Here is a 24218-nt window from a genome sequence, read left to right as displayed (position 1 = left end):
TGATCAAACAAAAACATCTGATTCAAGGTTTTTGCCGCTACATGTTTCTAAGTTTAGTGCCAACCACGTTGCGTTGTTTTGTGAGTCTTTTGTATTCGTTGCAGTGCAGGTTTTGTGCATTCCCCTGGCGACTGTAGGGAGGTAGTAATAAATGTTTGATTTCAATAAGTCAACAGCGTTTCTCACAACTCTCCTGTTCGCATTCTTTCCCACTGCAAATCCCTAGGGCACTGAGACGTAGATACTGTGCTGTTGATAATAAGAGAATACCTGGGTAGGTTTACACATATCACTCCATGTATCGCTCTGTGGCTCCATGCACCATGCAGAGTCTGACCCTGTTAGGCTGGGTTGAAGTTTGATGTACATTTCCATTGTATCTGTATGAATCAGGTTTAAAACTGTAGGTAAATCATACAGCTAAATCATAAAACTGATGGACTTCTTAACAGAGCGGCTTCAACAAGGCAGAGTGAATGGGGTTCAATCGGATGTTCTTTCATCGTCCACTGGATCTCCACAGGGCTGTGTCCTGTCGCCACTCCTTTTTGTCCTTTATACCAGCGACTATCAGAGCAGCTATCCAGGTCCAGGTCGTCAGTGTCAGTGTTTCACACTTTTGAGTCAGAAAGACTGTGAGCATGGTCCTGTTTTATCAGATTTTGTTGAATGGTGTGAAACTGCCTTTCTAAACATAAACGTGAACAAAACTAACCCAACTTTGGCAGGACACCTGTGTCTCTTAAATTGCCCCTGGGGGATAACAAAGCTGAACTGAAATGAACTGAACTACTAAATATTAATTAAATATTGTCAGTGCAATAGCAAGAGTTGTCAATGTATTTTTTTAAATATAGTTTTTGGAAAATTTATCAAAATTTTCACATTATTTAATGTTTCTCCTGATTTAAGTCACTACTGAACCATAAAGCAGACATTTATGCTCAAACAGTTACCCAGTACTCAAGTAACATTTTCTCTCTTGTACTTTTTTAAGTAATTACTTTTTACTTCTACCTGGGTATTTTTTTTGTTTAAATAACATTACTCTAACCCACCTCATAAATGTTTGGACATTTGATGCCCGACAGAATGGCCACATTTACTTGAACTTTTAACAATTAATTGAACAAGATGACAATGTCAAGGCCACTTTTGCAACAATGTAGAATCATGAAAATCATTGTAGTTGTTACAGGTACTTTTCAGAGCAATTGAAAAATGAAGGCAGCAATGGATGCAAGGGATGTGGACGTAATTGGCAAAGATGGACTTAAACCCCAGTATAACAATCAGTGTGTCTTTTTAACATTAATAGCAAGACAGACAACACAAGCACAGTGACATCATCAATCTGGGCCAAATGTCACTGTGCTAACATGGTCACCTCCACACAGACAAGTAAAAAGGACTTTGCCCAATCGCCTCAGCTTCCTATGTGAGTCCAAGTGCAGGTCAATAATGATTTGTTGTGTCTGCAGCTTATCGACTGGTGTGGCTAATGGCAGTTTGATTTATTTGAGGTTTTTTTTTCTTTTTTAATCTATCATGTTGCTAAAAAATCCACTAAAACTTTTCATGTACTTGTTTCCATCCCTAAATTGCTGTACCTTTATTTTGTTCATTGGTCTTTTTCTTCCAAGCAGATCCACTCACCAGACAATTGTCCCAGGCATGATCTGCCAGACATGTCAAAAAAATAAATTCATTAAAATAATATTGCATAAAATATAATTGTAAAAATAACTACATAAATACTGTCTAATGCATGTGACTGGCAGCTCCAGGCTGGCTCTGTTTACATTTAGAATCGTAGCAACAGGGCACTGTATTTATTGTCGGTGCAGAAAGGTGTATCCTGGCGCTCACTGTTACTAGCAGAAGTATGTGATTGGAGGCTTGCCCTTTGTAACAGGTCTTTGGTGGCTGCAGGGCTAACAGTGACAGTCTGCTGGCTCAGATTCAGTGCAGAGAATAATAATGAGCATTATTATTGTCGTGTGTGACTGTGATATATTTAGTACACTGAATCACCTACAGTGTTATGGGAAAGTGGGAACACAAAAGCACAATGCAAGTCAAGGTTATATGGCATTTGCATTTTTAACTGCACTTAAAAACAAATGTATGCAGTCTTAGATTAGTGATTAGTGATTACAGCAGTACTTATGAGGATAATCAAGCATTACTGCGATCACGTTTATGACCTCTATCTGTAAAAACGTCCAGGTCTGATATGAGCCATATCAGCAAGCATTTGGCCGATTCCCAATAATGGCATTGGCGCTACCAGTATACATTTAAATGGCACAGGAATACAATTATTTAGGGAATTGGTTGCTTTAAATACCAGTAGTACAGTATGTTTATTTTATTTGTTTAGTACTTTATCTGAAACCATTGCACAAGTTAGTATACTGATGTCCAGTGGGTATTTGTAGTGTTTAGTATTTACGCCCTCCCCTTTAGTCTTTCCATGCCACCTGAAGCTCTGTATATCCTAAAGCTGGGATGACGCAGACAAACACAGACCTCGCGGACACCAGCTGCATTCACACCATTGCAGTGCACTCGGCACCTTCCACACAGGCTGCTGTGTCCTATGGATTCTGTAGACACGGACATAGCGGCACAACTCTATTTTTTATTGCCTGCACTTGCCAAACGTCCATCAGCTAGTCAGGTGATATGAACAACAAACAACTCAGCTCAAGGTGACTTAAGGTACAACATGCAAAATGCCCGCACAGTCAGGTGGTACAACAGAGACAAATGCCATACAACTTGTGTCCCAAACTGTTTTTAGAGAGAGTGGAAAGCACTCTAAGAGAAGACGCTTAATCCACAGTGGCAGTTTTGGGTAGCATAAATGTGTGGTGCTGTTTTGCAAGAACATCAAAGCTACTCTGTCATGTATTATTATCAAAGAACAAAAGAGAATTGTTTTAAAACCTGGAGTTCTGCGGTTGCTATATCGCTACCACAACAGTACAAAAAAAAAACAGTAGGCGTGATGAAAAGTAGATTGTTTGCATAAATGTACTTTCCCTGCACTTTCTCACATTTGAAATCCCTCCAATAGAGGACTAAAGGTCAAATACAAAGCATTATTAAGGAGCCCATTCATTCAGCACTTGGGGGCTGCCAAGAGCTCCATAACATTTGCACTTTTCAAACAAGGGTCTAAAGTGGGACAGGTAAAGTGATCCATGAGAAAGCTTGTTCAGTGATTGTTTGGTATCAGGGCTAAGTCTCCAGAGAATGTTGTGTTTCAATAAAATGCACGATTGGATTTCTGTCCTCGGATAAGTGTCTCCTGTTCTGAATGTACTTTGGAGTGTAGAAGATGCACATTTCAAACTAAACACTTTGTAGTGATGTGCAATTTGGTGATTGAATATCTGAAAAGAGTGAAATCTATCTTGTGGCTCGCCCCTAATGAATGAATGTTGACATGACAATGTTCTTTTATGTCTTTAAGTATTGGCCTTGTGACATTCCTGTGTAATACCACGCATTTTCCAGGGAATGAATCAAGGCCATAGTGGCATAGACACCTATAAAAAAAAAGGTAGTAGGCAGAACTGTAAATTAGTTCTTATTTTTTTCTTAGTGGCGATTGAGGATTGTTGTGTTCAGAAGTCATTATCTTTGTTTTGTATGTGACTTTTTAAGTAAGTAAGTAAGTGCTTTATTGTCATTGCACAAGCGTACAAATAAGTGGTTTACAGGTGTTAGTCCTCTGAAACAGTACACTGTCTCCTGGGTTTGTCCCTGTTTCAGAGCATGGTGTCCTGCACTGGTCAGCTCCACCACCTCCTCCTTCCTCTTCCTCCTGCAGCTCCCTCCGCTCCACAACAATCTTTCACCATCCGCTTGTTTGTCCCTTTTTTGTTTCCTGTAGCGCCGCTTGTGACGCCTCCACTGTGCTGCAGGTGTGGGGGCTCTTGGTGCCTCTTCGGCGTCTCAGAAGAACAAATTTGTAAGTCTCAAATGGGTTTAGCTGATACACAAATCCACCAAACCTCCGCAAAAACACAGCAAAGATGTACAAAAGTATCCAGTAAAACAATGTGGAACACAGAAATCACAAATGCAGCTTGCAGAAAAAGGACAAATATTCATCTGTTCCAGGAGAGTGGAAGGTCGCTTCCTGTTATCATGTTGCCATGATTCGAAGCAAATATAGACTTCTCACAACTCGTTATAAAGTTCCATTCATTTTTGCACGAGGGTCTATAAAAAAGGGACAAAAGGAGTTTATGTGGATTGTAACTTTCCATGTCCCCTTTCAAATCATGAATATTTTAATTTTCCCTGAAACTGTGTGATCTCAAGAGGAACAGTGGAAATTCAGGCCTATTTCGTAATGTTCTTTGCAGTTCACATCTAAAGTTTTGCCATCACTTTCTATTTACTAGCACACCTTCACACGGGTCATGAATCCTTATCTTATCAAGGGCTTATTGACACATATTGATTTGTTCAAACTCACGGTTCATATGATCTGAACATAAACTGTACATGTTGGCAGGGTAATTCACTATTCAATTTGCCAAATTATCAATTTGTTTTTGAATTGTATTAGCTGTGAGGCATGATGAAATCGTGAAGGTCAATCTTTTCGATATGACTTAGTTAAATATTTGTGTGTTAACGGGTATTGGAGTCATTCATTGTTTAATCTGATGCATATCTAAAAGCCTATCTTGCCTATGTCCATAAACCACACTTGCAAAAGCTAAAAATGAAAAAAAAGAAAAGAAAAGAAGATTGAATCAAAAACACATTTTTGGATGGTTGAATATGTGTGTTTGTTGGCAGTAGGAGGGAGCATGTAACGTGTCGTCCTCTGTGAGACTTACAGTATTCATAACATTCAGAGAGGCGATTTAGCGGGAACTCCATGTGTGTACACAAGCCAGGGTGGTATGTATGCTTAGCTAAATAGAGAACTTATACATCCCCAAGAAATAGAAACTCTCAGAGGGTTGACGGATGCAAGAAAAGCGTATTTTAAAAATGTCTTTGATTTACAAGCCATGAAGGATAATCTGTTTACTGTCTCTGACCATGGAAGTTAAATATGTAAAAAATATTATAAAGATCATGTCATGGTTGGAGGTGGAACACAGAAAATAAAAACCCAAAATGCAGGACTGCAACAAAAGTGGCGATGTTTAATGAACGAAAACCAAAATAACAAAATCCAGAGACAAAACTAAAACAGACCGGGGCTGACATAGACAATGACGTGACAAAGGACAAGAGGAAACACAGGGGTATAAATACAAGAGGAAACGGGGCACAGGTGAAACACATCAGGGCGGGGCAGGCAGGTAACGAGGGAAGTAAAGCAAAATCACAAGAACAGAACACACGTCAAAATAAAACACACTAGACCAAAGACAAAACATACAAAAACAGGGGAACAAGACAAATCATGACAGATCACTCACTTTGAAGAGCCATTACTAAGTGCCAGAAAAAGTGATTTGTTAAATTAAAATGGAAGATCTGTGAAGTCATTTCTTGAAAATGCAAGGAATATGTAGAAGTGAAAAACATATTACTTGAGCCCAATATAGAGCATTTACTTCCTCTTACTGGTAGTCCAAAAAGTGTGTCTTTCAGATTTTTTTGTGATAACATGAATATTCCTCTCCCCTGGTAGGTAACATTATAAATGACTCTACCTCCTGATGCTCTGAGTCTGACTTTGGCTGAAGCCTGTGAGATCATTATGAGATCATCATAATAGAGCTTTGATGTCATAAGAAAGGTCCTTACTGGGAGCATAACCATCGCATCTGCATAAGCACCCATGTCATAAATGAACTCTTTTTTTCTTTATTATTTGGGGTTATTTGGGGTAATTTTCATTTACAATGTTTTGGGTTTTTGTTTTGCTTTTGAGAGAGAGGCAAAGGGAAGAAAGGATAAAGGGGAAGAGACAGAAAAAGGGGACAGACCAGACTATAGATGTTTCGGAAACATAATAACAAAACAAAAACTTTAAAGGAACAGGCCACCGTTTCTCCATACTGAGATATGTTCTTACCTAAACTTTGACAAGTTGATGCGTACCTGTCTGGTCTTTGTGCGTGCCCCTGGAAGAGCTTGGCCACTTCTAACTTCACTCCGTTTGGAGCTATAGGAATAGCCCATACAGGGAGAGGATGATAACAACATCTTTGGTCGTTTTGCATGACTGAGGGCACGCACAAAGACCAGACAGGTACGCAGCAACTCGTCTAAGCTCAGGTAAGAACATAACTCAGTATGGAAAAACTGTGAACTATTCCTTTAATAAACATAAACTGTGTGTGCTCTATGGAATTTAACCGATGTCAAACATACACAGTCAACATTTCTCAATAAATAGCCTAACTTTTGAAATGGCTACAAAGTTTGCTAGTAATAACATGGTTGATTATCTCAATGTTCATCATCAGTAGATGCCAAACGAATTGAAAACAGTGTCACTTTTAAACCAGTGTTGATCATTTTATTGCTAAATTCCCTTATCTTGACACATTGTAGCTGAAATACATGGTGGGGCTGTTTTACCCAATTCGCCTACTTCCTAAGCCCTAAATCAAAATGTAAACACACTTTATCGCTGTGCCCATGCTTGTCGTTATCGCACCATACCAGCAGATGCGTGATGCGAGGTCACGTGACGATCTGTCCCGTTGGAGCCGTGTGGAGGGCGGGGCCTGTATGGCCTGAATGCACGTTGGAAAAAGGGGCGGTGTCTCTAAAATTACTACAACCCTTTTGCCTCCTCATCCTCCAGTTCAAACAGACGGAGACTACCGCGATTCACTTTGGACGTTTTCTTTTTTTCCTTCAAACCTTTCAAGAAATCGTATTCGCTTGTTTGTTTTTATTATTATTTAGGAATCAAGTCCAAGCCTCAGTCGTGATATGGCCAAAGGAGAAGGAGGCGAGCAATACTCGAATGCCAGTCTGTTGAATAAACCCAACTCCGATGCCATTCAGCTGGCGAGGAAGGTAAGCTAACTCATTATTTTACATTTTACACCTACTTAATGTGACACATACTTGAAAAAATAACCAGCTGCCACAGATCTGACGCAAAACGAGCTGCTTTGCTTCAATATTAGACATATAAGCAGCCAGTGAATGAATGAAGCACGACGCCGGTAAAGTGACATTTGTGAGACGTGAGTCACAGAGATGCCTTGTTTTATTAAGCATTGCTTCATACGGACAGAATGAATGTATGAATGGCATTATAATCCACACTAGTTGCACACCTTGAATATAAAATTAGCCTTCAATCCACAGCACACCATGCCATCTTTTTTTTTTGGATTAGCCCGTGCCAGCCAGCTGCTGAACGTTCCACTTTCTCTCGTTCCCAATCCGATAAATGTGGGTTTAATTTACAAATAATTTGTTTTCAGGATGTAATTTAGTTAGAGCTTGACCACAGTCCGTTTGTTGCCGCTCTGCATGAACCACGATGACCAGATTTTTAAATGAACGGTGGGCAAAAGGAGTGTCTCTCGTGTGGCATTTGAGGGCTGCCTCCGAGGCGCGTCGCACTAAACGGACGTTGGTAAAAAACCTGAAAAAAATTATAATTTGTAGAGCTTTCAGTGTTAGGGTGACTATATATAGTTTTAATACATGTGTGTTGTATGTATAGTGAAATCCAGAGTGTTCCCAATTAAATACATGGGGCGATGTCCTTATTTCCGGCAGACGCACGAGCGCAGAAATCAGCAACACCCATGAAGGCGACGTGTCCAAAGACAGAAGGAAAAGCCGGTTGCATAGGCTACACATCATGCCACCGCAACATCCCATATCTACCCCCTTTACTACAATAATTTAAACATGTCAACACGACCAACCGTGTTCCCGACTCGTGCGCATCCCCCAGCCAAACACGGCCGTCGGTGTTGTATCGGATGCGGCTTATCAGTCTGCAGCCGGGCCCCATCATCCCTGATAAAGGCAGCGGCTCGGCCTGTGTCACTCCTGCGCGCGTTTCATATTTGCACGAGCATATGGCAGATATCGGACCCAAACACACACATGCACATTAAGCACGTATGTAAATATAACCCGCGTGAAACCTGGGACGTTCTCCCACATACCTCTGCTACTGTGAGTTGAATTATGTAAGGAGCCGCCTGCTGCAGTCAGTTACTCTCTTGCCTGTAGGTAAAGTCACAGTACGTCCTGCCAAACTTGACTCAAATTCGTTTCTGAATGTTGATTTGCAAAGAAAAAAGGAAATGAAAATGGCAAACTATCTATATAAGCTCATGTTTCATTATTTAGAAGCCTCACCTTCACTTAATGCACCCAGCCTAACATAAATCACTAGGTAGTACATGCATCATAATGGGAGCTATTATGCGGCCAGTCATTTCAATAATTGCCCTTCTTGTTTGTTGGTACTGGTGTCTTATTTCAACCACAGTGCCGTTTTGTCACACGTACAGTTGCCGAGTCCATCAACAACAGAGGCTGGTTTATGCTCCGTTATGCGCCCTCTGTAAAGGCATGCACATCAATTAGGCAGACGAGAGGAAGACATTGGAAGTATTAAATGGCAGAAATAGGCCTTGTAGTTGATGACACTTCTGGCCATGGAATGTAAAGCAATTCAGGCCACACTGACACATACAAAATGCATTGATTGGTTAGACAGAAAGGTCGGTTTTCAGCCCTGTAGCACTGGTCCGGATAGGAGTTTGTTCTACCCACAAGGTTTTTGCTTTAGAGGTGTGCAGGGCTGGTCAGAAAGGAAGTGATGACGCTGAGATAAGAATCAGGGCTTGTCTAATGTTTCCCAATATTCCTTATAAAAGGCAGTTGCAGTATGACTTTTACCGTAACTATTGTGCCAGGTTCTGGAAGTCACACTGTAAAATGTGCTTTTCCTATAATCCGGCCGCTGATTTGAAAAGCGTGATGTGGAGGATTATGCTTGGGGCAGAAGAGCAAGTTATTTTAAAGTATATGGCTTTAGACACCCAGTTAAATACAGTATACTGTTGACTACACAGAACACACCCTATAAATAATATCCTGGGCAGTGCAGTGCCTTTTTAAGAAATAACCATGTTGTATTTCTGTTGTTGATGTGTGTTGATTTTCTAATAACTTTTCTAATGCTGACTATCTCGTTTTTTTCTCCCACAGCGAGGCAAGGGCAAGTTGTCGATCTGCAACAAGTTGTGCTATGCAATTGGAGGTGCACCCTACCAGATCACAGGATGTGCCCTGGGTTTCTTTCTGCAGATTTATCTCTTGGATGTAGCTCAGGTGAGTGAGCTGACATAAGCCAAAAACTGGTGAAACATGATCACATCTGTCTGCACATGCTTTCACTGTCACTCGTTGCCTAAGTATATAGTGCCGATCCCAAAGCAAGTACAGTAAGAACTTGTTGCACAATGTTTCAATGTGAACCCCATCACCTCTTTATCATGTGTAAGCAGTCAAAAGAAGTACCGTCACCTACAGACCACCAAAGCATAAACCGAAGGTCAAAAGGAGTGAAAGCTTCAGCTACTTTTCCCCTTCTTCTCAGTAGGAGGTGCTCGCTTTAATTGGCATTGACATTAATCTCATGGTCATGACTGTGACGTTTGTAAGTCAGGGGCTTCCGAGGGTGAGGTTTTGTCCAGCTTCTTTGATACTTGATTAAGTCCCTATTAAAGTGACACAGCATGGAGCAGATTGTACAGTCAGAAGCATTCAGCAGGCTTGGCGTGCATTCAGGCATGTCGTTTTTACACAAAACACAGTGAAAAGAAGGCAGGACTGACCAAGTGGCTTCTGTTCATTGTTTGAAAACTTCATTGTGTCTGCCAGAGCGCTGATAAAAATCAGCAGATAACTGTAAACATTTGTGTCAAGTAAAGCCCTGTTTTCCATTCTCTTTATGTTGCGGCCATTCTCTTCTTTAGCAGCAATTCTTTCTTTCATATTCACCGTCCTCGTACCAGTATTTTGGCACGTTTTTAATGTGTTCTTTATGAAATGGTTTCTTTATAGCTTCTAATGCTGTTATTTTTACTTTTTTAAAGCTGGACCCCTTTTATGCATCTATCATTCTATTTGTGGGACGGGCCTGGGATGCAGTAACTGACCCCACAGTGGGATTTCTGGTCTCTAGAAGCCCATGGACCAGATTTGGACGCATGCTGCCATGGTAAGTCTATTTGTCAGGTTAAAAAAAAAGAACTGTGATACTATTTAAAAATCCATTTCCTACACCTTGCATTATCAGTGATGACATACTTGTGATGGCGATGGCCACCTTTTTCTAAAAATTACTCAGCTGTGGTGACTCATAACAGCGATGGGAATGTTTAAAGCCAAACAGGGGACATGTGTCAGTGTTTGGGGGCGTGGCCTTGCGTGTGACATCACTGATGGAGGTTTACTCGAGGTCGGACTGATACTAGTGCCATAACTCCATTGACCTTTCACTACTACTGTCTGTCTGTGACTATTCCCTGTAATAATAAACAAACCGGTCTTTCTTCTATACTGATCGCATAAAAGTATGAAAGGTAGGAGTGCTGCTGACTTGCACCTTCCCCAAAGCCTTTAGCAGGGCACTGTTAAATATAAGTCATGCCTGTGAATTGAAACGCACGCTTGGAAATGGCTTCTGTCGGTGCCAAATGTTCTTGTACAGAGCTGTCACGTTTTATGCTTCCTATTACATATGATATTTTCTGACATTTTTTTATTTTTTTATATATATCACATTTCAAAGCCTCCCAACATTTACTCAATGTATTTTCTCACTGGCACTGCTTGTGTGAAGAGGTGTGGGAGCTCTTTTGCACTCAAAGGTTACTGACCCCTTTCACTGGCCACATTCCCTCTCCCATGCTTTGGTCTGATCCCAAAAACTGTCGCTCTTTTGCTATTTGTATAATAAACACGATTTAAGATTTTATTTTTTGGTACTACTAGATCAGGGGTCCCCAACTAAATTAAACTAGAGGTTCGCAAACTTTTCTTTCGTAACTTTCAACACATTTCCAGGGTCCGGACATATGCTTTGCTCTGGAAAATGTTAAACCACGAGCACAGGTTGTATATTTACAAAGCAGAACTGATTCATGAATAAATATTTTTGCCATTATATTTCAGTGTTATTCAAATTGTTTAGATATTTTTTAGTTCAGCCTTAGAAATTATGTATATTGAGAGGATGAAAAGGCATTGGGGTCCTGAGTAAAGCCTCTGGAAGTCCGGATCTGGACCCAGGTCCGCCATTTGGGGACCTGGGCACTAGATGAACCATAAAATAATAAAATACAATGGACTCCTTTTGAAACCCATGACAAAATAAATGCTGTTGATTTAGAGTCAAAGTTTAGAGTCTGTTGTAGCTCCCGGTGAATGTCCCAGAGGTGCGAATGCCTTTTGTAATTTGCACCACAGGGAGCTACACAGGTTGCTGACTGCAAATCCCGAGAGCATGTTTGTTTGATGATTATGAATATAATGTTCCCTAAAGAAAACGTAAACCCCTGTTGGGTTCCCCCATCTGTTAATATGCGGTTTGGTACTAATGGAATTTTTATTATCAATTAAGAAAAAGAGTAAGACTAAAATAAAAAGTATAAACATTTTGCTGCAGAAAATGTGTGCTAAATCATCATAGTCCATAATTTGGGAAGGGGTGGTATTGTTATTGCGACTTATCTATTAATCGTACTGTGTTGTACTGCACTGTGTGTCGCATATGTGACAGGTGTGGTCCATGCGTGAAAAATGTGCATAACAAAGCCCTGTGTAAGCGTTCTGCAGAGGGGCGCGGTTACTATCCCATCCCCATAATTCAATCTCATTGTGGGATGCTGAGTAAAGTCTTCACAAATGTGGGTCACAGTCTTGGTCCACATGTATCCAGGCATGCAGGAGTTTTGGGTGTTCAGCTGAACGTCCGGACGATTGTAGAAAGTCAGGAATGCTTGGCATGTTTGATCACATTGGGGCTAGACGGGACATAAAGACTTTGAGGGCGAGTGTGCTGCAGGAGAAGACAGAGAAGGCGCTCCTTCTTGAACTGCCTATGTGGAGGAAATGGGGGAGTGCCACGTGAGCACCGATTGGTCCAGCCCACAACACACCACCAGCGCAAACCAATGGGGAGGCCGCTCTCGGTTATGAAGGCTCAAGTGGGCGGGGAGGAATCTAAAGGGGTTACTGGAGTTCAAGTTGTGAAGTAGCAGAATGGCTCTCACTGTTGCTGCAGCCTGTGACTGGAGGAGTCACAAGAGACCGGGACTGTCCTCACTCCCAAATCTATACATTTCAATACATTGCATATGAGGATTGCAGTTTACAGTATTTTCCAAGGATTGATTTCCAGCTAGGTGCATCTTAACAGTAGAAAAGGTTGAAAAAGTTGCATGTTTTGGAGACCGTTCTACATTCTGAAAATCTCTCATTGACCACATGGATTATCATTAAGTTTTTATTATTTATTATTTATCAATATTTACAAAACACTGGCAAATAACAGTGTTTGCTTTTTAAAATCGAATGCAGAGAAAGGAAAGCTTTGACACTTTTTTCTATATTGTGTAACAAGGACATGCCTTTTGCATATTGCAGATAACCTGAAAAACGAGTACAATAATATATATTTCAAACTGTCACGCACTTGTTGAACTCGTCTGAATACAATCTCTGCTCATGTCTTCGCTCCCTTGTCAGCAGTCCTATTTCAGACGTTTGAATTCGACTCCTGTGGCCCATCAGGACAGGACGTGCTTGACTAACCCACTGTCAGAGCTGAAGGGATAGAATAATGAATAAAAGACACTTAAAATTAGTTTTGTAATTAATTATAGTCACATTTTCATTTGAAGCCTTAAAATGTGTACCAGATTTTTTCTTAGCCCCACCCACATTATCAAAAGTCTTCTGGAAATCAAATGTATTGTTCTTGTGTGACTCACTTATTTGAATACAGACTTTGGCCTCTAATTTTGATGCAAATATGATCTAAGTCCCCCATGACATGGTTGACCTAATTTACCCGAAGCTCGTGTTTATAATGAAGCGTCCCGTGCGCTCCATCCTTCCTCTTTTCCCTCATAGGCGTTGTTGCTTTTAAGCCAAGCGCCTGATTGGCCAAAAGGGATCTGACCATAGCAGGAAGACCATGGCGTAAAGGAAGTGACTGAATGCTTTTCTCTGGAGCTCCACTAAAGTATTCCCATCACAGAATGACATCATGGTGGTGGGATCACCTAATTCCAATGAAGCAAAATCAGAGGGAGCGAACTGGCGTGTAGGAAGAGGGTGTGCTGAGAGCTTGCTGAAACCAGATGATAAGACTGAAAAGTGTTTGCTCCACTGCAGTGCTTTAGTAGTGGTGCTTTGGTTGCAGTGCGGATTCAGAATGTATACCCCTCTATTCTTCAATAGTTTTGAGAGTTTGCAAGTCTGTTAAAGTTTGATACCCTTCAGAATTGTTTGTGAATTTTGTTTCTACCAATGGAAAATACGATGACTCTTAGACTGTCTGCAGCATATTAAAAAAGTAAGTTTGTAGCTTCACTAAAAGAGATGAGGGTTAGGGGATTCTTATTACACTTTATACATTTAAATTACTTCATATTTTATTCGGACTGTAGAAAAAAACAAGACAATCACTTCTGTAAACTTATAATCTGCCAAGAGGGAGGTGGTCATGAGCTTATAGAGAAACCCTCTCAATTATTATTCCTCCCAATTTTTGCATACATTGTCTGACCGTCACAAAGTCATCAGTCTTTTAATAATGTTATAAGTCCACTCTGGTGTGCAGGAGACTTGGCTCTAAACTGCACTGAATCGGGAAAGCCCTGGAGGTGCCCCGCATGTGCACACTCGGAACATTGTGCTCCAGTTGGTGCACGTTTAAACTGGGCAATAACAAACAGCTGAGGTCCAGAAAATTGGCGTGACATGAATGAAAGCCAGTCACATTAATTGCTGTGCGGAGCGCGTTGCGTAATGACCGGTGCCTCTCTTCATGAAGACTGTTTACAACTTCGCACACTATTACGCTCACGTTGCTCGTCCGCTCATGTTTGGGTCTGCTCTTCTCTGTGTCCCCCCTCGTGTAGGATCCTGTTTTCCACCCCTCTGGCTGTCCTCGCTTACTTCCTCATTTGGTACGTGCCGCCCTTCGAGAATGGCAAAGTCATCTGGTACCTCTTCTTCTACTGCCTCTTCCAGAGTCTCCAAACGGTAAGTGTGACAGGGGCATCTGTGCATGCTTCAAACACGCTCTGGACTTAGGAACAAATAAAGACATTTCATGAAACTTTAGATCAATGGTGCTCAACTGGTGCTTAGCTTCAGGAATCGGGATCCACCTTCAGCTCATCATGATAATATGCTACACAAATAAAGTAAATATCAACTATCATAATTGCGGTTTGCCATTTTAAAGCCGCACTAAGTAACTTGTTTACCTGAATAAATCCCTTTTCGTTGTCCCTCTGGGGTAATACAAGTGTTAATGGGATGATTGGCGGGTCTTTCATCTCCCCCTGGTGTCTCTTGCCAGAAAACCACAATTGCAACTTGAGTGCCACCGGACCGGAGTCACCAATACGCACTAATAGAATCACAAAGAAGGAGCTAACAGCTCTTTACCCTCACGGACAATTAATAAGTTTAAAAAGTCGCAACTTGCTACGACACCTGCAGTTGCAATTATGGCCTCTAGGGGCATGAGTTGGCGCTGCTTCAAGCATTGATTACATAAGATAAGATGATCATTTATTGATCTCACAACAGAGAAACTCACTTGTTACATGTTATATCTATTAGTCTATCAACAGTCGACTCATTTTGGCTCAGGCCACCCGCCAAAACTAGTCCACTTTTTAGTCATAATACACCAGTTGAGAACAACCTCATCTACTTGTCTAACATAAGTTTCGGTTCTTTTTTTAGTGTTTCCATGTGCCATACTCTGCCCTCACAATGTTCATCAGCTCGGATCAAAAGGAAAGGGACTCTGCTACTGCCTACAGTGAGTACTGTGCACTGTTGACACTACTGATATTTGTGCATGTGAGTGAACCAATAAAATCTAATATTTCTTTAGCTTCATAATAAGGTGTAAACATTTTAGTAAACATTAGAAAATAAATAAAAACCTAATGGTACGATATTTTGTGACACTACTCCATGCTGGTGTGGTCGCTTAAATGATTAATATTCGTTTTGTGAGTGACACTGTGATGTGTGATGATCTGATCTCTTGTCCTCATCCAGGGATGACCGTGGAGGTCTTGGGCACCGTGGTTGGTACAGCGATCCAGGGTCAGATAGTGGGGATGGCCAATGCACCCTGCCTCAAAGGACCACGCGACATTTTGGCTGAGGGCAACAGCTCTGACATGCTCAACTCTACAGAGCCTGTCATCTCTATCGAACACACGGTACAAATGCTAAAAGAAAGACACAGATAAATGGTTTGGAAATAAAGTTTTGATTGTGATTTTGCTTGTTGTTATAGAAAATCGCCTACATGATTGCGTCAGGCATCATCTGCGTGATCTACGTCATCTGTGCCATTGTCCTTTTCTTTGGTGTAAAAGAGCAAAAAGGTAAGAACTCAAAATGTAAAAGAACCGCTTGTACATTTTCTTGCAGCTTTAGTAAAGATCTGTTGAGCTAGACACTCCCTGGATGACGATGAATAGCTGTGACATGGCTGTTTCTGGCGTGTTAGCTTTCGTCCAATAGGTTTCCTCAGTCTTGGCTAGTATCGAGTGGCATGACTGTGGGCTGACAGCGTGTTTAGGACAACAGAGGCTACTGTTAAGCCTGTTTAGTAGAGGCCTTGTGACCGGCCCTTCTAATAGACGATGACAGAGTTCAGCTAACATGCGATGCCCATAAGCAAAACAACTGTAACTGTGCGAATGCTTGATTTGACATTTGGTGAACTCTTTGCTTTCAGATTCAGGTCGCCCTAAGTCGGAGCCAATGTCGTTCTTTCAAGGAATCAGGCTCGTAATGGGACACGGACCTTATGCCAAACTGGTCATGGTTTTCCTCTTTACCTCACTGGGGTTCATGGTAAGTTAGAGTATTAAGACAGACTAATCATTTCCATTAAACTCCAATACAGCCCTTCAAAGTTTCCACTGTTGTTGGTAACTGAAAATAACACAATGAAGTTTCTACTTTGTCCATGGTAATAACAACAAAGACTGTTGGTATATTTTATGATATGAACTCCCATATGAACTCCTCATTCTACAAGTTTCATTGAAGTCTGCTTTTTTTTGGCTTGTGTGTGGTATTTTCTTGGTATGTGCCATGTGTGCCAGAAATGTGCCATTGCCACTATAAAATGAGATTGACTCCTGATGCTCTCTTTCACAGCTCCTGGAGGGAAACTTTGCCCTGTTCTGCAGCTACACTTTGGGCTTCAGAAATGATTTCCAGAACATTCTGCTTGTCATTATGGTAAGCAAGCACACAGTGCACTGTAACTGAACCTCTTGGACGCACTAAATGAGTGGCGTTTCCATAGCAGTGTGCTCTTGAAACTATTTCTGGGCTATTTACTGGAAATAACTTTGGCACTAAGTTCGGCGAGAGACAGAAGGGCTTGCACATAAATTGACTGTAGCTTCAAGGTTGCACTGTTCTACATCTGAATACATTGTCTCTCTGCTGCCCTTTAGAATGATGTGTGTCCATTCTTCCTTGACAGTTTGAATGCCACTCTATTCTCACCAACAAAAGTGGAGACAGTGTAGTTTGGCAGCACTAAGCCGTCTCTGCTTATTTCACCTCAGTCCACCCTTATTTGGCTGTGGCTGGTACATTGAAGCATCAATCAAACTTGTGCGATATGTAAGCCGTATCCACTGGCACTTGCTCAGTGTGACTGCAAAAAGTAGTTGCTGACGTTGAAAAGATTACACGCTTTGATCTTTTGCGTCATTGGAAGGATTAAAATAAAACAAGGCAACATCCTTTAAAGTACATTTACGGAGAATATGTCAAGGATTTAACACTAAGCCTTTGCAGAAGTATATTGATATCAGTAAATGATCTTAATCCCCACCTTTGCTTAATTTGGACTAATCCAAGAGCCTCATTTGTAACATCAGTGGACATAGATGACGTTTTTAATCTTAATCTCCTCAGATGTATCTCTCGCTGAATGCCATATGACATGGAGCCTTGTCCCAGAGCAGAAGGCAGCTCATAAAAAGAACAGAGGGCATCTTTGTGGCTTTTTTTTCACCATGTCAGCTAAATTTCCCACATTTTGAAATCTAGATATTTTTTAATTGAATACGCAATCGCAATCCCTTTAAGCATATTAAGTGAGTAGTGGTGTGGTGTTGAACCTATGCTAGATAAGTCATTTGTGTCGGCTCCAAATTGAACACATTGCGTCAGAAAGCCTGTGTTCCTCCATGTTTCTACGTTTGGGTGATTTCTTGTGGTGCTCCCAAACACAAAAACTTGAAAAATTAAATGTAGTACGTCCATATTTTTACTGATAATGGAAGATTCTCACATTGTGTATGAGAGCATGTGGGAAAAACACTGCTGTTCTCAATATTTGTTTTCCCGTTTGCACGGTCAAACATGGAAAGGTCAGGGGCCAAACTCTCTTCACTGATATGAGTGAAGAGAGTCTCTATTGAGCTACATAAGCGCCGGTTGGAATTTTCAATAACATGACCAAGTTTACTTTGGGAAGATCCACTGTAGCCACATGGACTTGTTGTGTTTGGCAAATGTGCTTCTGCATCACTGCACTTTATGTCACGTCAAAGCCTAGCGGAAACTCAAGTATTCAGAGTATGCAGACACTGCAATGCTTCATTCACTGTTATGTAATATTATAGCGCTTTGTTTTGAGTCGTGGTCATCCTATTGAAATATAGGAAGTGAAAGATATAACTGAAACCTTTTTCCTCAAAAAGCAAAACAGCTGCATAACCACATCCCTTTTCTTGCCCACAGCTCTCTGCAACGCTGGCCATCCCTTTCTGGCAGTGGTTCCTCACTCGCTTTGGGAAAAAGACTGCGGTTTACGTTGGAAGCTTGGTAAGATCACTTAAGCTTGTTAAAAATGTATGATTGAATGTGTTTATTGTGCTCTTTGAAACCCATCAGTCGTGCTTTACAGTCCTAACGTGTCTTTGCTCTCCGCAGTCTGTGGTTCCATTCCTTGTCCTTGTGGCCTGTGTGAAGAGTAACCTGATAGTCACTTACATCGTGTCCTTTGCTGCTGGCGTTTCTGTTGCCGCGGCCTTCCTTTTGCCATGGTAAGAAATTAACTAAATAGTCAAAGACCTACAGTGGAAACAATAAACGTTGAAATACAGCAATGAAGCACAGCACATACGCCACACAGCTTATAGAGCTTATTAACAAGAATTCATTATGTATGAATGTGTTCGTCTTAATTTCATCATTTATAATAAAATATAGATTTATTTCAGAATATGTAATGCGACCAAACTGAGAATAAACGCTTGACTTCTTCCATCAGGTCTATGCTCCCCGATGTCGTTGACGATTTCCAAGTGCACAACCCCGACTCCACTGGCCACGAGGCACTCTTCTACTCCTTCTACGTCTTCTTTACCAAGTTTGCTTCCGGAGTCTCACTGGGCATCTCCACTCTCAGTTTAGAGTAAGTTTTTTTTTCCTCGAAGGCCACATATTTTGGACTGTAAAGTATTTCCTGATGCAACTCATGGAACTAAACCAGTGTAGTGGGACACAGTCACACGTGGGTTTGCAAAGTCCCGTGGCAGGCAAATCCGGCTTCAAAGGGGGGCATTCTTTATGCCTTTACTTGATCAGGTACAGTGTACAGCGTCGGGATCACATGACTGACCTGACAGTTTTGCACGCTCATGTGATGTGGTAGGGAAAAGATTATAGGATTGTTTTGGCACTACTAAGCTTGATACAAAATGGCAGTTTTTCTTAAATCCGAAAAACTCAACTTAACCAGCTTATCGAATCATTATTGAAAAGTATATATTCTTGTTTCAGTTTTGCCGGCTACTTGACAAGAGGCTGCTCTCAACCACCCACTGTGGATTTAACGCTAAAAATCCTGGTTTCTGCTGCCCCTATTGTTCTCATTTTGATCGGACTCTGCATACTGTACACATATCCAATTAACGAGGAGAAGAGGCAAGGCAACCGCAAACTGTTGCAGGAACAGAGGTAAGAGAAACGTGACTATTTTAAAATGTTGTTTCTTGATTGTGTTGCATTGTGTAAACACATCTGTATTGTTTTTACAGAGACAACGAAAGCGATTCAGACACAGACTCCACAGAACTGGCCAACATGGTGTAGCAGGGTGTAGACCCCAGGACTAAGTGGCTAGTTGGCTGGTATTTTGCACTGGGTGGGACCAACAAACCCTGGGCTTTGTTGCACAACACGTGCTCTGCCTTGTCCAATCACTATGCTGCTGTTTGACGTCTATTAAGGTTGACGGTGAGTGTCAGCCACGTGAGGCCTTTTCTAAAAACGGTTATTATTCACATTTTCTAGCATGATATGTGTCCTCTCGTTTTGGTCAGTCACACCTCAAAAGCCTTAGTTTTCCAGCATGCTGCTTTTGAGTGCTGTGGGGATTTTCTACAGTTTGCGGTAAAAAAAAAAAAAGGCACAAAATGGAATGACTGGACAGGGGATGTGTTTCCAGTGCTGCCACACTGGGCATGAAACTTTGTCTCATTTGCACCAAACATGTAAAGACAGATTTGCATCTTGGGGCATTTTATCTAAAACACACTGGAAAGGCTGCTCTCAAATTATTGATGGTGCTTTAAATTTATCTGTGATTACTATTATTTAAATCACACCATCTGTATAAAGTTTACAAACCTGTGAAATCGTCCCATCTCATTTTCGCCCACTGGTCGTTCAGCGAAGATGGTGGATCTTTGAATGATCGCAGCAAATAGTTTAGTCTCTCAACATAGTATTGAAACCACTACAACAGTAAAGAAAAGCTTTTACTTTTTGCACAATCGGAGGCCAAAACATACCATGAAACACACATGAAATACACACATGAACCTATAAGTCCAAAACAAGAGACTGGAGAAATGGATTTCTCTGCCAAACCGACCTCAGTTGGTACTAATTTACTTCTGTCAATATTTAAGTATTTATTACTTTTGACCTTACAGTTTTGAACTAGTATTTGCCATAGTCTTGCAGTATTTAAAGCCTGTGTGATTGTTCCAAATGAATTTTTTCAAAATGCTGTATGGTGCAAAGTTGGTTGTTGGTGCCTGGTCCAAGTTTAAAAAAAACGGCAGGTCACCACCACAGCTTTGCTGCACACAGCATTCTAAAGGGAAATGATCTTGAACATTGAAGATGGGAATGTGTATTGTGTAGTGTAAATATCTTTAGTGAAGGAGAGCGCTTTGTGTCCTTGTCATAAAAATGACAGAATTCATGATTCATATCTATTGATATGAAAATGTACAGCGTCATATGTTATACATACGGCTTCATCGGCAACATGTTATTTTTGATAACTGGGTTGACATATTTAATTCCCTTTTTGTTTTTGTTTTTTTACAATTTGAATTTGTACCATTCAGAGGGGAATACTGCACAATAAACACTGTGCCATTTCTACTTAAAGCCCTAAACAAGTTGTAGATAGTGTAAATATTTATTTTGTCAGCGTGTTGTATTTTATGCCAGTGAACTTCCCAAATGACTCGAGGCTGTAACCAAATGTGTGCCCCACAAATGCCTTGTGTACATGCCTCGTGTGTATATGTATATATTGTATGTATACCTGTAAATACATTTGATATGTGGTGATGCAAGTGTATTCATGTGAACTCTGTACTGTAGTTTTATTTAAGTAAAAAAGAAAATGAAGACATTGTTAATAAATATTAATTGTATGGCAAAAAGAAAATGTGTAATGTGTTATATAAACCAAACCTTACACCTACTACCTGCTATTATATTGGTCCTTTACACAGTGTATGGTCCTGACATTACTTTATATTGTATGGTTAATGTTCTACAAGCTACAGCTACAGTATGCTACCATCTAGTGGCCAACACTTGCAGATGTTGAGGGCATAGTCGGTGTGTTTTATTTTGATAGACGGAGGAGGCCTCTTTAGTCTTTACGGCGATTTCCGGGGAGGAAATTCAGTCCAGTAGAACTGAAACGCTGTACCACTATGTTATGTTTTCAATAAAACATAGAAAATCAGACGTGGGAGTCAGCTTAGCCTTTTATTAAAACGTGGCCGCTGCATTCAAGTAACAACATCAACTGACGTCCTGACTCTGCTTCTACTATCTAGCGAGTAGGTTCAGCTCAGGCAGCCCCCTAGTGGTGTAGCTGGATATAACAAGACTACTATCAGCACATCCCTCTTTCTTTAGATGAAAACTGAATTATAACAATACCTGGCAATCACATATTGCATACTTGTAATTACATCAACAATAGATGATTAATGACAAACAATTTAACAAGCATTTGTATTTTCTTTGAGCATAAGAACTTTTTTTTTTTTTTTTTTTTTTTTTTTTTTTTTTTACTTTGTCACTTATTTAAAGATTCATTCTATCAGGTGGTTTGACCGTGCGTGCAGATCTTCTGAGCTCAGGTGATTGGTCACCTTGCTCAACACTGTCCTTTACAGGTGAGGCTGGTTCAGGCATTTTGTTGTTTTCCTCAAACTGTTCATCTTGTGATCTCATAGTCTCTTGTGTACGCAACAAACTCCTCCGGTTTCTTCTTAGTATCAGTCCATCTTCAGTTTTTACATTGTATGATCTCGGATTCACTTCCTCCAGTACAGTTGCTTTCTTTGTCCATACTTTAGCATCTTCCACTCTGACAGTGTCATTGGGTGCAAGTGGTTTTAAAGTTTTTGTGGACTTGTCATAGTTGACCTTTTGTCTCTTCTGCAACCGTCGCATCTTGTCTTTCACTTGTTTGTGTTTCTTGGTCATTGTGTAAGGAAGAGTGGTTCGTAGTTGCCTTCCCATTAGTAGTTCGGCGGGAGATCTTCCATGTTCTAATGGTGAAGCTCTGTAGCTCAGTAGCGCCAAGTAAGGATCTGCCTTACTGTCTTGTGCTTTCTTAAGTAACTGTTTCACTATGTGTACCCCTTTCTCTGCCTTCCCATTGGACTGAGGATATAGTGGGCTTGAGGTCACATGTTTAAAGTCATATTCTTGAGCAAATAGTTGGAATTCTCTACAACTATAGCAAGGTCCATTGTCACTGTAAACAATCTGCGGTATTCCATGTCTCGCAAAGATTGATTTCATGTGCGTTATGACACAAGTAGCTGACATGTTGGACAATAGTGCCATCTCTGGGTAGTTCGACAGGTAATCAATAACTAACAAGTAGTTTTTACCATCCAGGTGGAAAATGTCTGTCCCTACCTTTTGCCATGGTTCCTCTGGAATGTCTGTTATTGTCAAAGGCTCTTTTGGTTGTTTTGCCTGGTGTTTGATACATGTCTCACAAGTTGCAACGACTTTCTCAATGTCTGCATTTATGCCTGGCCAATAGACTGCTGTTCTGGCTCTTCGTTTGCATTTCTCTATGCCGAGATGTCCCTCATGCAGTCTTCTCAGCATTTCCTGTCTCAGCGAGTGTGGAATTACAACTCTGTCTTTTCTTAGCAAATGTCCATTCACAACACTCAACTCTGCTCTTATGTTGTAGTATGGTTGGCATTCACCTCTTGGCCATTTACCATTTAACAGTGTTATGACTTTTTGCAGACAAGTGTCTTTTTGTGTCTCAACGGCAATTTGCTTTGATTTCATGTCTGACATAGGAAGCGACTTAGCAACCAGGTTTACATGTCCATCCACATCAGTCTCTGTGGAGCTTTGCTCTTTGTTTTGTGTTGTGGCCCTTGAGAGAGCGTCTGCTAACACAATGAGTTTACCTGGTGTGTAGATCAAGTTGAAATCGTATCGCTGAAGCTTCATCATGAGCCGTTGAATTCGGGGAGACATTTCACTCAAGTTTTTCTTGATGATGGCTATCAACGGCTTGTGGTCTGTCTCTGCCACAAATGTTGGTAACCCGTAGACATAGCTGTGGAACTTCTCAAATCCATACACTAGCCCTAAAGTCTCTTTTTCAATTTGGGCGTAACGGCATTCTGATGCCGTCATTGTTCTTGAGGCGTAGGCCACTGGCCTCCAGTTGTCTCCATAAGCTTGTAATAACACAGCTCCAATGCCATCTTTTGATGCATCTGTGGATATTTTCGTCTTCCTCCTTGGATCAAAATATGCCAAGACTGGTTCTGTTGTCAGTGTCTTTTTCAGTTGCTGCCATTCTGTGTCAAGTTTGTCACTCCATGTGAACTCGCATCCATTGTGTAGAAGTTGTCTCAGGTGCACTGTTTTTGAAGACAGATTAGGGATGAATTTTCCGATAAAGTTGATCATTCCAAGTACTCTCAGAACACCCTTTTTGTCTTCAGGACGTGGCATCTCTAGTATAGCCCTTATTTTATTCTTATCCGGCTCGATGCCCTCTGCTGTCAGCTTGTCCCCGAGGAAGGTGATGTCTGTAACTCCAAACTGACATTTTGCTCTGTTCAGTTTAAGTCCGTATTGTTTGACTCTTTGTAGCACCTTAGTGAGTCGCTCATTGTGCTGCTCAAGTGTGGATCCCCACAAAACGATGTCATCCACATACACTCTGACTCCATCAATGCCTTCAATCATATGCTCCATTGTCCTGTGGAAAATCTCAGGAGCTGAAGAGATCCCAAAAGGCATTCTCAGGAAACAGTAGCGTCCGAATGGCGTATTGAAGGTACAGTATTTTGTACTGTCCTCATGAAGCTTGAGTTGCCAAAATCCTTGTGACGCATCAAGTTTACTAAAAAACCTTGCGCCTGCCATTTCACTTGTTATTTCATCCCTTGTAGGTATTTGGTAGTGCTCTCTTTTTATGTTAGCATTTAAGTCCTTTGGATCCATGCACACTCTAAGAGCACCTGTTGGCTTGTTAATGCACACCATAGAGTTAACCCATTCAGTGGGTTCCTCCACTTTTCGTATCACTTTCAGTGACTCCATTCGATCCAGTTCCTCTTTAAGCTTGTCCTTAAGCGCAGCTGGAACGCGACGAGGTGCATGAATTACAGGCTGAGCTCCATCTT

At 41.0% G+C, this 24218-nt stretch overlaps 2 protein-coding genes across 2 annotated transcripts in view; both read left to right on the top strand.

The window, feature by feature from the left end:
* yars1 (tyrosyl-tRNA synthetase 1) overlaps positions 1-24218 on the top strand; it is a 203923-nt gene that overhangs the window by 170036 nt on the left and 9669 nt on the right. The window lies entirely within an intron of this gene.
* On the top strand, positions 6775-19731 carry mfsd2ab (MFSD2 lysolipid transporter A, lysophospholipid b). Its single transcript, XM_079570769.1, has 14 exons — positions 6775-7017; positions 9187-9309; positions 10077-10201; positions 14133-14256; positions 14971-15049; positions 15295-15461; positions 15539-15629; positions 15986-16104; positions 16414-16497; positions 18019-18102; positions 18211-18323; positions 18551-18694; positions 19063-19239; positions 19320-19731. Exons 1-14 carry the CDS (start codon positions 6931-6933, stop codon positions 19372-19374), a joined length of 1572 nt encoding a protein of 523 aa, XP_079426895.1. The 5' UTR covers positions 6775-6930; the 3' UTR covers positions 19375-19731.

The sequence above is a fragment of the Gobius niger genome (genome assembly GCF_951799975.1).
Source record: "Gobius niger genome assembly, chromosome: 14".
Classification (NCBI taxonomy): Eukaryota; Metazoa; Chordata; class Actinopteri; order Gobiiformes; family Gobiidae; genus Gobius; species Gobius niger.
This window is presented reverse-complemented; position numbering and strand designations above follow the sequence as displayed.

Bases quoted from the DNA above. Each gene is read 5' to 3' on its own strand.
- mfsd2ab (XM_079570769.1), top strand. From the start codon at position 6,931: ATGGCCAAAGGAGAAGGAGGCGAGCAATACTCGAATGCCAGTCTGTTG. The intron at 14,257-14,970 runs GTAAGTGTGACA...TTCTTTTTTTAG, and splicing joins TCTTCCAGAGTCTCCAAACG to TGTTTCCATGTGCCATACTC. The intron at 18,324-18,550 runs GTAAGAAATTAA...TTCTTCCATCAG, and splicing joins GCGGCCTTCCTTTTGCCATG to GTCTATGCTCCCCGATGTCG.